The sequence below is a fragment of the Emydura macquarii genome, unplaced genomic scaffold, assembly GCF_026122565.2.
Source record: "Emydura macquarii macquarii isolate MOO-44397 ecotype Brisbane River unplaced genomic scaffold, CSIRO-AGI_Emac_v2 contig_6, whole genome shotgun sequence".
NCBI lineage: Eukaryota > Metazoa > Chordata > Testudines > Chelidae > Emydura > Emydura macquarii.
Genome location: NW_027130143.1, coordinates 307,189 through 319,996, shown reverse-complemented (window position 1 = coordinate 319,996; position 12,808 = coordinate 307,189). Strand labels below are relative to the sequence as shown.

General features: G+C 51.3%; 1 protein-coding gene across 2 annotated transcripts in view; it reads left to right on the top strand.

Moving 5' to 3' along the window:
• Window positions 1-12,808, top strand: part of SHANK3 (SH3 and multiple ankyrin repeat domains 3) — a 663,543-nt gene that overhangs the window by 594,494 nt on the left and 56,241 nt on the right. Inside the window, exons 18-20 of one of the 2 annotated variants that reach the window (XM_067547515.1) lie at window positions 6,268-6,403; window positions 9,744-9,824; window positions 12,473-12,496. In XM_067547515.1, the coding sequence (XP_067403616.1) occupies window positions 6,268-6,403; window positions 9,744-9,824; window positions 12,473-12,496 (241 nt within the window). The remainder of the gene's footprint in view (window positions 1-6,267; window positions 6,404-9,743; window positions 9,825-12,472; window positions 12,497-12,808) is intronic. The other variant, XM_067548257.1, reaches the window with a different exon arrangement.

Here is a 12,808-nt window from a genome sequence, read left to right as displayed (position 1 = left end):
GAATTTGTGGATGACACAAAGATTGGCAGAGTGGTAAATGACAGACAGGGCAGTCATATAGTACAATAAGCTGGGCCCATTCAAACAAAATGCATTGTCATACCGCCAAATGCAAGCTCATACATCGAGTTACTAGGACTGCCGGCCACACATACAGCATGGGGCCCAGTGTCCTGGAAAGCAGCAACGCTGAAAAGAATTTAGGAGATCACAAGTGGACAAACCACTCAACTTGCTCTCCCAATGTGATGCTATTGCAGAAAAAAGCTAACATGATTCTTGGGTGTATAAATAGGGGAGTGGTGAGTAGGAGGAGTAAGAATTTGATTTTACCTTTGTACGTGCGTATGGTATCCATATTTTTAAAAGGATGTTGAAAAATTGGAGACTGTGACCTCCTGAATATCACAGACCATTAAATTTTCCCAGTTACTCCTGTATTTCACCAGTTAACTTACATTTGGCTATAGCATCTCTTCCAGAAAGGCATCTAGGCTGGATTCGAAGACATCAAGAGATAAAGAATCTACCACTTCCCTTGGGAGTTTGTTCCAGTGGCCGATCACCTGCACTGTTACTAAATTGTGCCTTATTTCTAATTTGGCTGTCTTTAATTCAGGGTGGATTGATTTAAATCACCAAGAGAAAATCATTGATTTCAATCAAGTTTCCCACTGATACTTCTTCACATATTTCTTAAACAATGTTGCAGTCTGATGACTAAAACATGTTAATTTACAACTCAGTACAGCATTTTACAACATCTAGGAGGGTATACTTTGTGTCATTTTTAGATAACTTGATTTTTATTAATTTAGGAAATAGTACATAATTCTCATTACCAGTGTCAAGCTGCAGGTGCAGCAGCAGTACGTTTGGAATGGTAAGAACTAAATCACACACACAAACACAATAGCACTTATACTGTATTAAACTAAATCTTAAGTGTTACATAAATGTTTCACATTTGCAATTGCAGCAGTCTCCTGCGTTGCCGGCTGATGGCTGTCCTTAAACTCTTTTTTTTTTTTTTAAATTTTCAAATGTTATTAATGCTACCAGACAAGTCATCACAACACTAAACATACGCTGTCCTTAAAACTTCTACAACTACCTCTCATCTTCCCCACTCCCACTGTCATTTTTATTCATAGACTGAAACAGAAATACGAGTTTTCCTCCTTTTTTAACTCCCAGTCGATTTCTTAGCTTTGAGTGAATAATATCAAACGATGAAAATATTCTCTCTGTGCCTGCAGAGGAAGCTACTGCTGTGAAAAGTTGGCTTAGCTACTGAAGGAACTCTGTTTCAAGGTGCCTGGCTAATGATTTCCACCAATTCAGGGGAGTCACTTTGTTCAAAATATCATCAGGAAACATGTACTGTTTAAATGGTTCCGCTCCAGCCCTGACATTTAATATGACTGGCGTAACTGAGGAGTAATTTTGAGATGCCCATGCCATGGCAGCATCATCTTATTCAGAAGTTAGGCATCTACCTTTATATCTGGGGTTGAGAATGTTTGCAAGAAAATGAGGGGGAGTTAGTGCTTGATCCATTCGCTTCTTTATTGCCTGCAGTTTAACTTTCTGGTGAGTATTTCTTTCTTCAATGTCTCTTGAAGCGCCTTCCAAATTTCGACAGCATCAGTAATGCAGCAACAATTTCTCTGAAGTTTGTTTAAGGTTGTGGATATAGGATATACTGAGCATGTCCTCTACATTCCTCTTTAATCCAATGTTAGATACTTTGGATGAGATACTTCCATCTATTTTATCACAGTTTTCTTCACAAAGTTTTATTAGCATAGGCCAGTTCTTAATAAATGGTTCAAAACAATCAACCACAGAATTCCATCGAACATCTTGAGGAAGAATTAGTTTGGATCCTCCTGCTTTCTTCAGTGAAGCTGAAGCAAAATGGTTGTTACGGAAATATTTTGCGACTTCAACAACATTTTCTTTTATTCCTGGAGAAGACGTACTTAAGTCTTTGGCTAAAAGATGCATTAAAAGGGCACTGCAGCCGTATATTATTAAGGAGCATCCTTCCATTTCTTCTTCTAAGTATCTTCTCATCTTTGCCACGTTTGCAGCATTGTCTGTGACAAAACTGCGCACATGAATTTTTGTTCACAGTTTATTACAGCTTTCATTGCCACTTCTTTTAAATATTCTGTTGTGTGGGCATTTCCCAATGTATCTATTGTTTCTGAAAGATATGCAACCCCATCTTCTGTTGTCACACAGGCACATATTACAGGATCATTGTGTACATCGCTCCACCCATCAAGGCTTAAACTGGCAAATTTCCCCTCAGTATTTCTTGCACACTATTCAAGTTCCTTCTCATATACTGTACCTAGCAACCTTCCACCAATGTCTGCTCTACCAGGTGAAATGTAGCCTGGTCCTAAGGACTGAACCATGTCAATGACGTGTTTGTTGTTAACAACGTGAAAAGGAGAATTTTTGGCATAAATGAACCGAGCAATCTTTTCATCTATGGTGTCTTGTTGGTATTTGCTGGTCCTTACTACAAACCCATCCATGGTGGTGGTTTTACTGAATGACTGAAATCTTTTGCTTGCTACTGATACTTTGTTGTCTGAAATACGTTTAGTTGCAGCACTGCTGCTAAAAGTACCAATGGATGACTCTGAAGTTGTTGCAGATAGACAATCACAGTCAAAGTCTCTTATGCTTAAATGGGATCCTGAAACAAAATTAAAAAATGATTTTGAATAGTCGTTCTTCTCACTCTATTATTCAGTTAATCATTCACATTTTTCCAGCAAGGATGCAGATCCAATTCCAAATTACCAAAAAAGCTAAGACTGACTACACTGAGAGTGCACTTAATTTTGAAGTAAGCCCCATAGAACTCACTGGCACTTCTGTTTTTTGAGAAAACAAGTATAGGATGCGGTTCCCTTGGGAAAGCTGAGTTATGCTGAAGTAAAATAGGGAATAGATTTGTGGCATCACCATTATGGTCTGTGGCCATGAGGTTGCAAAATAAGGGGCATGTATTATGTAATATAAAATAAGAAAATGACACCCAGTGGCAACTGGCAACTCTAGATTTATCTTACCGCAGCTTTCTGTACCGTATACTTGGATGATAGATTCTAAACCTAGTTAACTAATTAAACAAGCCATAAGGGTTAGCTAAGCTAAACTTTTTTTCTAGCAACATACAACATAGCAAACAGCTTGGGAATTTACTTGTTAAATCACACATATACTAAAAGGCATAGAGAGAGTCTTGAAGAATGATGCATTGCAAAGTGAATTATTTAAGTTACTAACCAGTTGACCCACGTTGTTCTTCAGACATAGCCACATCTTCATCCACATCATTTTCTCCCAATAAGCAGTTTTCATTATGATGTTTCATTCTTGCAACTAGACCCTGCATCTCCTCCTTGCACTGTTTACACTTGACACGTTTTCCTTTTTTACCCAGGGAAGGCATTTCTTCAAAATATTCCCAGATAGGGCTCTTTTATGCCCAGAAGCCATGACAGTTTTTCTGTGGCAAAAGTGTGGGGGAATATCGGAAGCTGTGTGTGTACTGAATAATGTCTTCCCTTTTTCTTTCCAGTCCACTCCGCTGTTCCTTTCTATTCTGCCTCCACCCTTTGTCTCTGTCTTTAAGACAGTGCCTTAACTAACTCCTCTGCCTTGCTTGGCCCAGTTCCACCACCGCATAAGCAGAGAACAAGAACAATCCTATCCAGCCTGTGTCTTTCTTTGCACATGTGACTTTAGTCTGCTGAGAAACAGAAACTGAAACAGAAACTGAAAGCCCAGAACTTTCAAGAAGCAAGAGCTGGTAGTTAGGCTGGACAGACTAGAGCCATTATTTCAATTTTATGAGACTGTAAGTGTAGGTTTAGCATGTTTGTGATGAGATTTAATTGTAACTGTTATTTTATAAACGAGAGAGAAATTTAGTATTGATGATATTTTTTTTAAAAATCTGATTAAAATAAAAGAAATCTTATTTTTTTATTTAATTTTTTTTTTAACCATTGAATTTTATCCACCCTGCTTTATTTTCAAGCCACTGGTTCTTATTATGCCTTCCTTTGCCTTTAGTACCTGGTACCATGAAGGTACTTATACAGAGTAATCAAGTCACCTTTCAATCTTATTTTTGATAAAATAAATAGATTGAACTCCTTCAGTCTTGCACTGTAAGGCATTTTTCCAGGTCTCATTTTTTTTATGTTCCCTGCAGCCTCTTCAATTTTTCAAAATCCTTTCTAAAATGTTGACACCAAATCTCTATGCAGTTATTCCCATACCAGTCTGACGAATGCAGTCTAAAGAGGTAAAATCACCTCCCGGCTCCTACCACGCTCCTCTTGTCTCACAGGGGTGATGTGAATATAAATTCCTTTTAATGTTTGAGAGTCTTTCAGCTGCTGTGTAGATGAGGACCCTAGAAAAGACCATGAGGAAATGAATAATGCAGTATTCAGGGCAGGTTTTGGCAGGTGTACAGTAAATAAGGCAAGGGTCACTAACTGATGATGAAAAGGAATATCGAAGAGCGGTTTCAGTTCTTGTGCACTGAATGAGCCAGTGGTCCTGCGGACGACTGTCTCATAATGCATGTGCACAAAGAGTCAGAATTAATGTTGCACAGGCAACGTAAATCCTGGCCATTCCCAAACCTTTGAGTGCTTGATTTTGCAACCTTAATAAGTCTTCATTTATCATATTATATATTTTCATTTTAAAATTATATTTAATTTAAATTATATTATCAATAGAAAAAGTGTCAGCCATCCTCAGCTGCCTTCCATCTAGCCACTCTGCATGAACTCAGGATTGTAATACTAGCAGGTCCTGCAGTATCGAGCACTTCCCATCAGTAGCTGTCAAAGCACTTTACAAAAGTGGGTATCCAGTGGTAACCGACCCCCGTTTTACAAAGGCGGTGACTGAGTCGCAGAGAGATCAAGGCCAGCATTTCCAGGTGGAGGTGCCTAGATCTGTGGTCTGATTTTCAAAGGTGTGGTGGTTCCTGAGCTCAGCACCTCTGAAATTCAGGGTATTTGTTTAGGTGACCAAATATTGGGTGCCTAATTTTTTCATTTCTTCCATTTCATGCTAGTCTACATCTTACTGCACGTCGTGAGGTCTGGTATCATAACCAGACTGATTTTGACCCAAGAAGTCTTAAAAGAGCAGGATATTAGCACTAGTATGTGGCGGAAGAATGATACCCAGCATGTTTCCTGCTGATTGCTGGAAAGATTTACCAACCATGCTGATAAGGGAGGGAATTCTGGTGAATTAAACTCAGAGCTGAAACCAAGGAATTCCTGGGTTTTCCTTCGAGCGGTTGTCCGTATACATATTCTACTTATGGTCTTCATGCTTCCCAAGTGCCTGAGATTAATGCCAATTGCCCAGCAATGACCAGTGTGGCCACAGTTGTGCTCTGAGTATCCTCCTGCCCTGCACCAAGAGCATAAAAAGGTGGGGCAGACCAACTGCCCTACAGTTCCTTTCATGAGGCCGTTTGCTGTCATTGTAAAACATAATGCTGGCTCTCTTTTCCAGTCCTTGTACATGTTTGCAGTTACAGTTCATTAGTATGCCAATTGGCATTACAGTAGTAGATTTTTCCTTTTCCCAGAGAATATCTTTCTTTTTTTCCTGGTACCAGGATGCCTAGTTCTAAGTCTCCTGGTTTCAAGCACTAGCCCTTGTGTATGGTGCCATGCCCCGTAAAACATGTTAATTCTTCTTCGGAGGAGTCGTGCATCCGCAGAAAACATGCGGTATGTAAGTCCTTTGCATTTAGGACTTGAAAGTTCAGGAGACCCATCTCCAGATACTCCTAATGGACAGATCAGTGAGCCTGGCTTTGGCCACCCGGTCATTTAACCCCACCGTACACGATCTGACTGTATCTGAGTGCTTCTGTAGGCATGGGGTCTGCAACATCTCAAACCCCATCAGCTATGGCTTCTGGTCTGATGCTGACTCCCTCTGTGACCTTGGACAGTTCCTGTAACTGCTCAGCCTCAGTTTCCCCTTCTATCAAATATTAAATGCAGAACAGTAAAGAGGCTCCGTGCAGGTGGCCTAGGTTTCTGGTCCCCCAGCCTGCCTTCTGACGTGCACGCATCTCCAGAGCGCGCTGCAGGTTCAGAACACAGCCCCGTCTGTTCAGCTTTGTTACTGCTGCCTGTTTTCTGCGGGCTGGGCAGTGTTCGTGCTGACTAGTGTCTGTTTGTGTCTCAGGTGAATGGTGTGAATGTAGTAAAAGTAGGGCACAAGCAAGTGGTGTCGCTGATCCGGCAGGGGGGAAACCACCTGGTGATGAAAGTTGTCTCCGTCAGCCGCAAGCCAGAGTCGGAAGAAGTCGTTCGGAAAAAGGGTAGGTGTGGAATGGCCTGTAGTTCCTGAGCAATAAACACGTGGCTCCACCTCATAATGCATGTTACCCCGCCACCTCAGCCTGGCCAGTCCTTACGCTGGGGCCATTCTCCCACCGGCCCAAGCTCTCATTACCTCTGGACCCCTGACTGCGCTGCCAGGGCCGTTATCCTGGTGCCCAGCTCGCCCTCTCATTACCCTGGGGCCCTTATCGCACCAGCCTGGCTCATTCACCCCGAGGGGAGTCGGTTGACCGGGGAGCTGCTACAGGGGAGCTGACGAGCCAAGCCCCTGGAAATGGGTGCTGTAACCAGTCGTATCCTCTGCAGAAGGGCACAGAGGGGCCCCTATACCAATGGGGCCACTCATTACCCAGGACTCCTTCTTGCCCTGGCCCAGCTCAGCGGGGGGAGCCGCTGGCTGACTGCTCTGTCCCTGGTGACGTGAGACTGTCTTCTTGGCTCTGAAGGTAGAAATGGGGATTTCCACAGCATAAAATGGAAAGGAACTTACGGCGGCTCTTAGAGAGAAGCCTGCGATACGCAGTGGGAGTAGCTGGTGAGGCCTCCAGGCCAGAGCTGCTTCTCAGAGGCAGGAAGAACCAGCCTGTGCAGACACCACTGGAGATACACTTAGCCCAGGCCAGCTCTACGGCATCCGCCCTCATCCACCCCCGGGATAGGCCGGAAGACATCGTCCTCAGCCAGAGCTCTGTGCAGGGCAGGGTGAAGTGTGCCAGCGCCGGAGACATCTCAGCTGGCAGCTCTCGCCAGGGCAGAAGAAGGAAGCCCTGTCCAGAGCAACGTATCCGTGACTACTTGGACCAGCTAGCCCTGGGCTCAGGATGGTGCAGCCGGGGCTCCTGCCTTGCTCTGAGATAATCACATACCTACAAAACTGCCCGTCCGACAAATGCCCGGTCTGGCTCCATGGAGCATTCTGAAGTGCCCCTTTAGCTTCTGCCAGGTAGCGCTCCCCACTGCTCACTGAAAGAGATTGCGGGCTGGATTCTCCGTCCCCAGAGCTCGGGCAGGGCTACAAGGAGCCAGTTGCGGTTTCCTTGTCCTGATCAACTGGGGCCCTTCGGGACTTTAGCCAGGGGAGGAAAGGGCACGGCAGAGCTCTGTTCCACCATGCCCCTTCCTGCCCTGCCTAGCCCCTGACACGCCCCTCACCCCTCGCACTGGGGCTCGTGGGGCATCTGGCAGCATTACGCAGGGGGATTATTCACAGACCAGCTATGTTAGCAGCTTTATGCAACTGGAGCATTCAACTCTGCGTTTCTAGGCGTCTCTTGGCGAGGTGTTGCACGAGCCGGGCACCCGGGAAGGACCCCAATGACACGTGAGGCTTTTGCTGGCTATTCAGTCGAGCTCATTGCAAAGTGCTTGTCAGGGCAGGAAATGTCTTCTGGTCTGTGGTATAGCGCCTGCGGGCTAGAGGTTTTCCTATTCTGGCCACGGGGGCTTGTCCTGAAGGGCGGAGAGGTGCTGGGTGCGGATTGTGCCTCGGGCTGGCGGAGGGAGGTGCCGGGTACAGATTGTGCCCCGGGCTGGTGGAGGGAGGTGCCGGGTGCGGATTGTGCCCCTGGCCCGGCGGGGTGGGAGCGGGGGCGGATTGTGCCCCTGGCCCAGCGGCGGTGGTGCTGGGTGCGGATTGTCTCCCCCATTGAGCCAGGGAGGTGCCCGGGCACATGGAGCATCCGGAGGCCTTCAGAGGAGGGGGCCGCAGTGTAGAGGCCCCTCTTTCCCCTAAGCCGTGGGACCAGCATGGACCTTCCAGCCAGCGGCTGCTCCCTGGCAGCTGGGGCGAGGCGAGGTAGCTGCCCCGGGGCAGGTGAAGGCTGGGACCGGAGGACAGGAGGCAGGGTCAGTGCGAGAGCTTATTTTTAGCTGGGTGGGTCTGTCTGGAGAAAGAGCCTGGGGCGCGGAGCCTTTTCCCGTGGGGAGCGTGGCTGGGAGCCAGGCGCTGAGGGAAGGCGGACTGAGGCGCGCTGAGCACAAGACACGAGGCGAGGGGGAGGGAGGCAGCTCCTCGCGCTGACACTAAGAGCTGTAATTATATTGTCACTGCTCCATAGCACGAGTCGAGTCGTGGGAAAGACTGAGGCTCAGGAGCCGGGGCTGGGATCTCTGCTGGGGCCGCTTCCTCCTCCTCTTCTGGCACCTGCAGCCCTGTCTTCCCCTGCTCCCCAGCACAGCTTCCTCCCCAGCCTGCTGCCGGGACCCTGCCTCGAGGAGCCCAGGACTACAGAGCGGCAGCGTGGACGGACTCCGAGGGCTGGCACCCGGGCCCTGGCTGCTTGCCTTTGGGTCCAGGAAGGTCGCGTCCGCCAGGCCGCCGTGTCCCCCGTGGCGGAGCGCCTCCCGGGCCGCGTGCAGGCAGATCGGCCCCCTCCTCCCGGCCCGGGGCTGCTCTGCGTGTTTTCCTGGCCATGGAGCCTGTGTGGGAATAGCTTCTCTGCCTGCGTCCGCCCCTGGTGGGGTCTCTGATGCAGGCAGCTCCGGCACAAGCCTGAAGCTGTGGTTCCCATGGTAACGCCGGAGCGTTGAATCCTGCATTGTTCGAGCCAAGCAGGCGAGGAGGAGGCACCTGAAGTGAAGAGGAAAAGCGTTCAACTCGGCTCCACTCCCGTGCGCCCATGGCATGGCACCTCTCCTCGGCAGAGCCACCGGCGGGCCTGGCTAGGGCGCGCCTCTCCCCGGCCCTGCCCCTTGCCGTCGCGCCCGCAGCTGGCGGGCTTTGCCACATGCGCCACGTGGGCCGTCGCCTTGGCACAGAGACGCCCAGCTCCAGCCCTTCGCTGGGGCCTTGACAGCCGCAGCCGGTCCCAGCTACAGACCCAGTTGAGCGGCGGGGGCAAGGCGGGCTCTGTGGCGCTGTGGGATGGAATCCCCGCCTGACGCCGGGGAGTGAGAGGCCGAATGCCTGGCCTCCTGGACTCTGCGCCCCTCTCCCGCCCCCCGCCCATGGCGTGCACGCAGGGGAAGCAGCCAGCCACGCTGTTTGCCAAGTCACCCAGGCAGCCAGCTGCGGGCGAGGTTTAATTTGAGAGAGGCTTTCACAGTCTGAGCTCTCCTGTCACTTTGGGGGGGCGCTCGGGGTCTGTGGTTACCGGGGGGCCCCTCCGTTCCAGGGGCTGTGCCCTTGGGACCCTGCTGCTGGGACGATGAAGAAGTTTGCTTCCACGCGCAGCCTTAATAAGATCCTGCAGCAGTGCGACTCCTCGTCCCGCGAGTACGAGGAGATCCAGGCTGTGGAGAAGAAGTGGCACCTGCACTTGGCCACTCCTCGCAAGTTCCTGGACAGGAAGTGCAAAATGCCATCTCTCTTCCTTCCAGCCCCGCCGCCTCCCAAGAGAGCCCCCAGCACCACCCTGACGCTGCGCTCCAAGTCCATGACGGCAGAGCTGGAGGAACTAGGTAAGCGAGGGGCTGGGGGGCACACGCATGACCGCACAGGTGCACGAGGAGCATGCGCAGGACATGGAAAGTGCAGGGACACGCTCAGCAGGCCATCACATGCAACACAACACTTCCCTGGGGGGGGGACAAGTGGGAGCTCGGAGGGACGCCCGTACCACTCCCTACACGGAAGTTTCTGCGGTGCTCGGCCATGTGCAAAGCGTCACTGCCACCAGCACCAGCACAGCCAGCAGCAGGAGAGAACCTGCGCAGAAGCACACAATCCCCATGTCTCCACTGCCCATGCTCGGGGGGAGGGAGGGCCTTTGAGAGTGCTTCCAGGCAGCCCTGCAGCCGGCCCCCCGCTTGCACACGTGCTCTTCCAGGCAGCCCCCTCCCCCTGTACGTCTCCAGTAGTCCAGTGTCTTCTGCCTCCCTGCCCTCCCCCACACATTTCTAGGTGCCTGGACATCCCCACATGCCTCCAGGCGGCTCAGGATTTCCACAGAGCCTCCCATGCACTTCCAGGGAGCACCCAAGTGCTTCGAGTGCATCCTCGCATGATCCCGGCTGCTCTGGCAGTCCTGCAGAGCCTCCTGGTCCCATTGCCACCTGTGCAGAGCCCCTGCACGCACTTCCACGTGTGCCAGTGTTTCTACAGCCGGGGGATCACAGTTTGTTTCCTATGCACACAAATAATCCCGGGTTCCAGAGCACAGCGTGCCCTGGGCCCTGAAGGGGGTGCAGGGCAGCCCCAGTCGTGCAGCATCTCAGCCGGGCTGGCTGGATCGGAGAGATGGGGTAGGAACGTGGACAGAATGCCTGCGTGCCTGATAGAATAGGGTTCTGGCTAGCCACAGGCACCAGGGGTGGTGAGGAGTCTCCTCACACCGTGTCCGTGTGCCCGCATCCAGGACCTGGCCCCCAGGCCTGTTGCACACACATTTGGCATTAAGGATGTGTGCGGTGCGCGGCTGACCCGGAGCGAGAACCGAGGCGTGTGCTGAGCTCTGGAGGGAGGAGTTCTTCGGAGCTGAGTGGAGGGGTCGTGCACAGCACCTGCCTGACCCGGCCTGGCTATTGCTCGTGCCACTAGCTCATGCAGTTCTTGGGCATTGAAATGTAGCGATGCATCCAAGGCTGCCTCTCTGACCATCACCCAGGCACTGCCTCCTCGCCCAAGTGGGAGGAGAAACACTGGGGTGGAGAGGTTCTCACCTGCCCCGCCCCATCCCACCAGCATGGCCCAGGGCTTTTCTTACCACCTGAGCCCTTGGCTGGGTTTCGGCATGACCCAGTGCTCATAAAACAGAACTTTTGAGTCCATGGGGTGCTTTATCGTACAAGCTTTTCTGTCCACTCTCCTCATCTCTGACCGAGCCCCTGGCAGGAGCATCCTCGAGAGCAGGCCCTCACACTCAGACATGTGGCCTGAAGCTGAGCACCTACGTCTGTGTATTGGCATCTGCGTAAAGAATGAGTGGCTGGTCTGTAGCCCACAGTCCTTCAGAGTGAGGGTCATTAACCCTGGGAACAGATTACTGGGGTCGGGTGGATTCTCCTTCCCTGGCCGCTTTTAATGCCAGGGGGAGGTTTGTGTGAGAGCTCTGTTCTGGGAATTGTCGGGGGGAGATCTCTGGCCTGGGCAATGCAGAAGGCGAGACTAGAGGATCACCGTGGTCCCTTCTGATCTCCTTGCAGGATGAATAACAGTGAGCCGTTCCACCACGGCTCTTGGGGTCTCTGCCCCATGTCTCCCTGGGAGCAGCAGATTAGCAGCAGGTCTCTTCCTCGTGTTCCTGGGGAGGGCAATTAGCAGCCAGGCTCTGCCCCGCCTTCCTGGGGGAGAGAGGGGTTCAGTAGCCAGTCCCTGCTGTCTGTGTAATGGGGATGAGAGGGAATGAGTGGCCCTGTCTCTCCTGGGGGAGAGGTAATTAGCAGCCCGGGTTCAGTTCCAGTCCCTGCCTGCATCTGATGGAGGCGGGGATTAGTAGCCAGTCACTGACCTGTCTCTCCCTGGGGGGGGTGGGTAATTAGTGGCCAGTCTTTACCCCACATCGTCCCGGGGGAGGGGTTAGATCACACACACCAGAGCTGTGCAAAGGGCTCTGAGCTCGTCTAGTGAGCAGCAGGGGTTAAAACTGTCTCCTTCAGAGAGGCCTTTCTTGGTGTTTCAGTCTCCGCCAGGATTTCAGGCATCAAACCCTGTCCAGGTCTCCCTCTGCTCTTCATCCTCACTGGCCATGCTTCTCTTCCCACTCTCAGTGGCGAGGGAGGGCTTGGCTCAGGTCTGCCTTGGCATGAGGGTGGGACCTGGGAGAGTCGGCCTGGCCTCATGTCCTGTTGTGTGGTGTGTCACAGGGCCGCACCGTGGCCCTCGCGCTCCCGCGAAGGGGCTGCAGAGCCAGGGGGAGAAAGCCCCTTACTGTGTGCTGGCATCGCATGGCATAGGTGAGCTCAGGCCTGACCCAAGGTCCGTCTGAGGCCTCGTGCACTGCAAGCACCGTTGCAGAAGAGAGCCATCCCTGGAATGGCCAGAGCTTCGCTCCTGTCTGGCAGAGGGTGTTGAGAAGGTAGGAGCGTGGGGCAGATTCAGGGAGGGCAGCTGGCAGGGAGCAGGTACTTGCATGCCATTCATGTCCTGTGTTTTGTTTCTTGATTCCAAGCCTCGATGCGGAGGAGAAAAGGGGGTGAGTGAAACTGCGTGGCCTGGGAGCTCTTCCTATCCCTGCCAAATCCCGCTCGCTTTCCCTGACCTTCCTTCCCAGGAAACCCCTCACACGCCCCGCAACCCTTCAGAAAATTGGTCAGGGCCAAGCTCAGCCCAAGGACACTCCCGAATGCGGGCTAAACTTCCCAGGCACGATGAGAGCAGAGTGCTGCCTGCAGAGAGCTGAATAGCCCATGGCCCGAGGTATTCCCTTGGTTGGGCTCGGTTCCCAGGATCCCAGGCCCTGGTCCTTCCCCGCCTTGTGCAGTTCATACCTGCTCAGGGTGGCTGT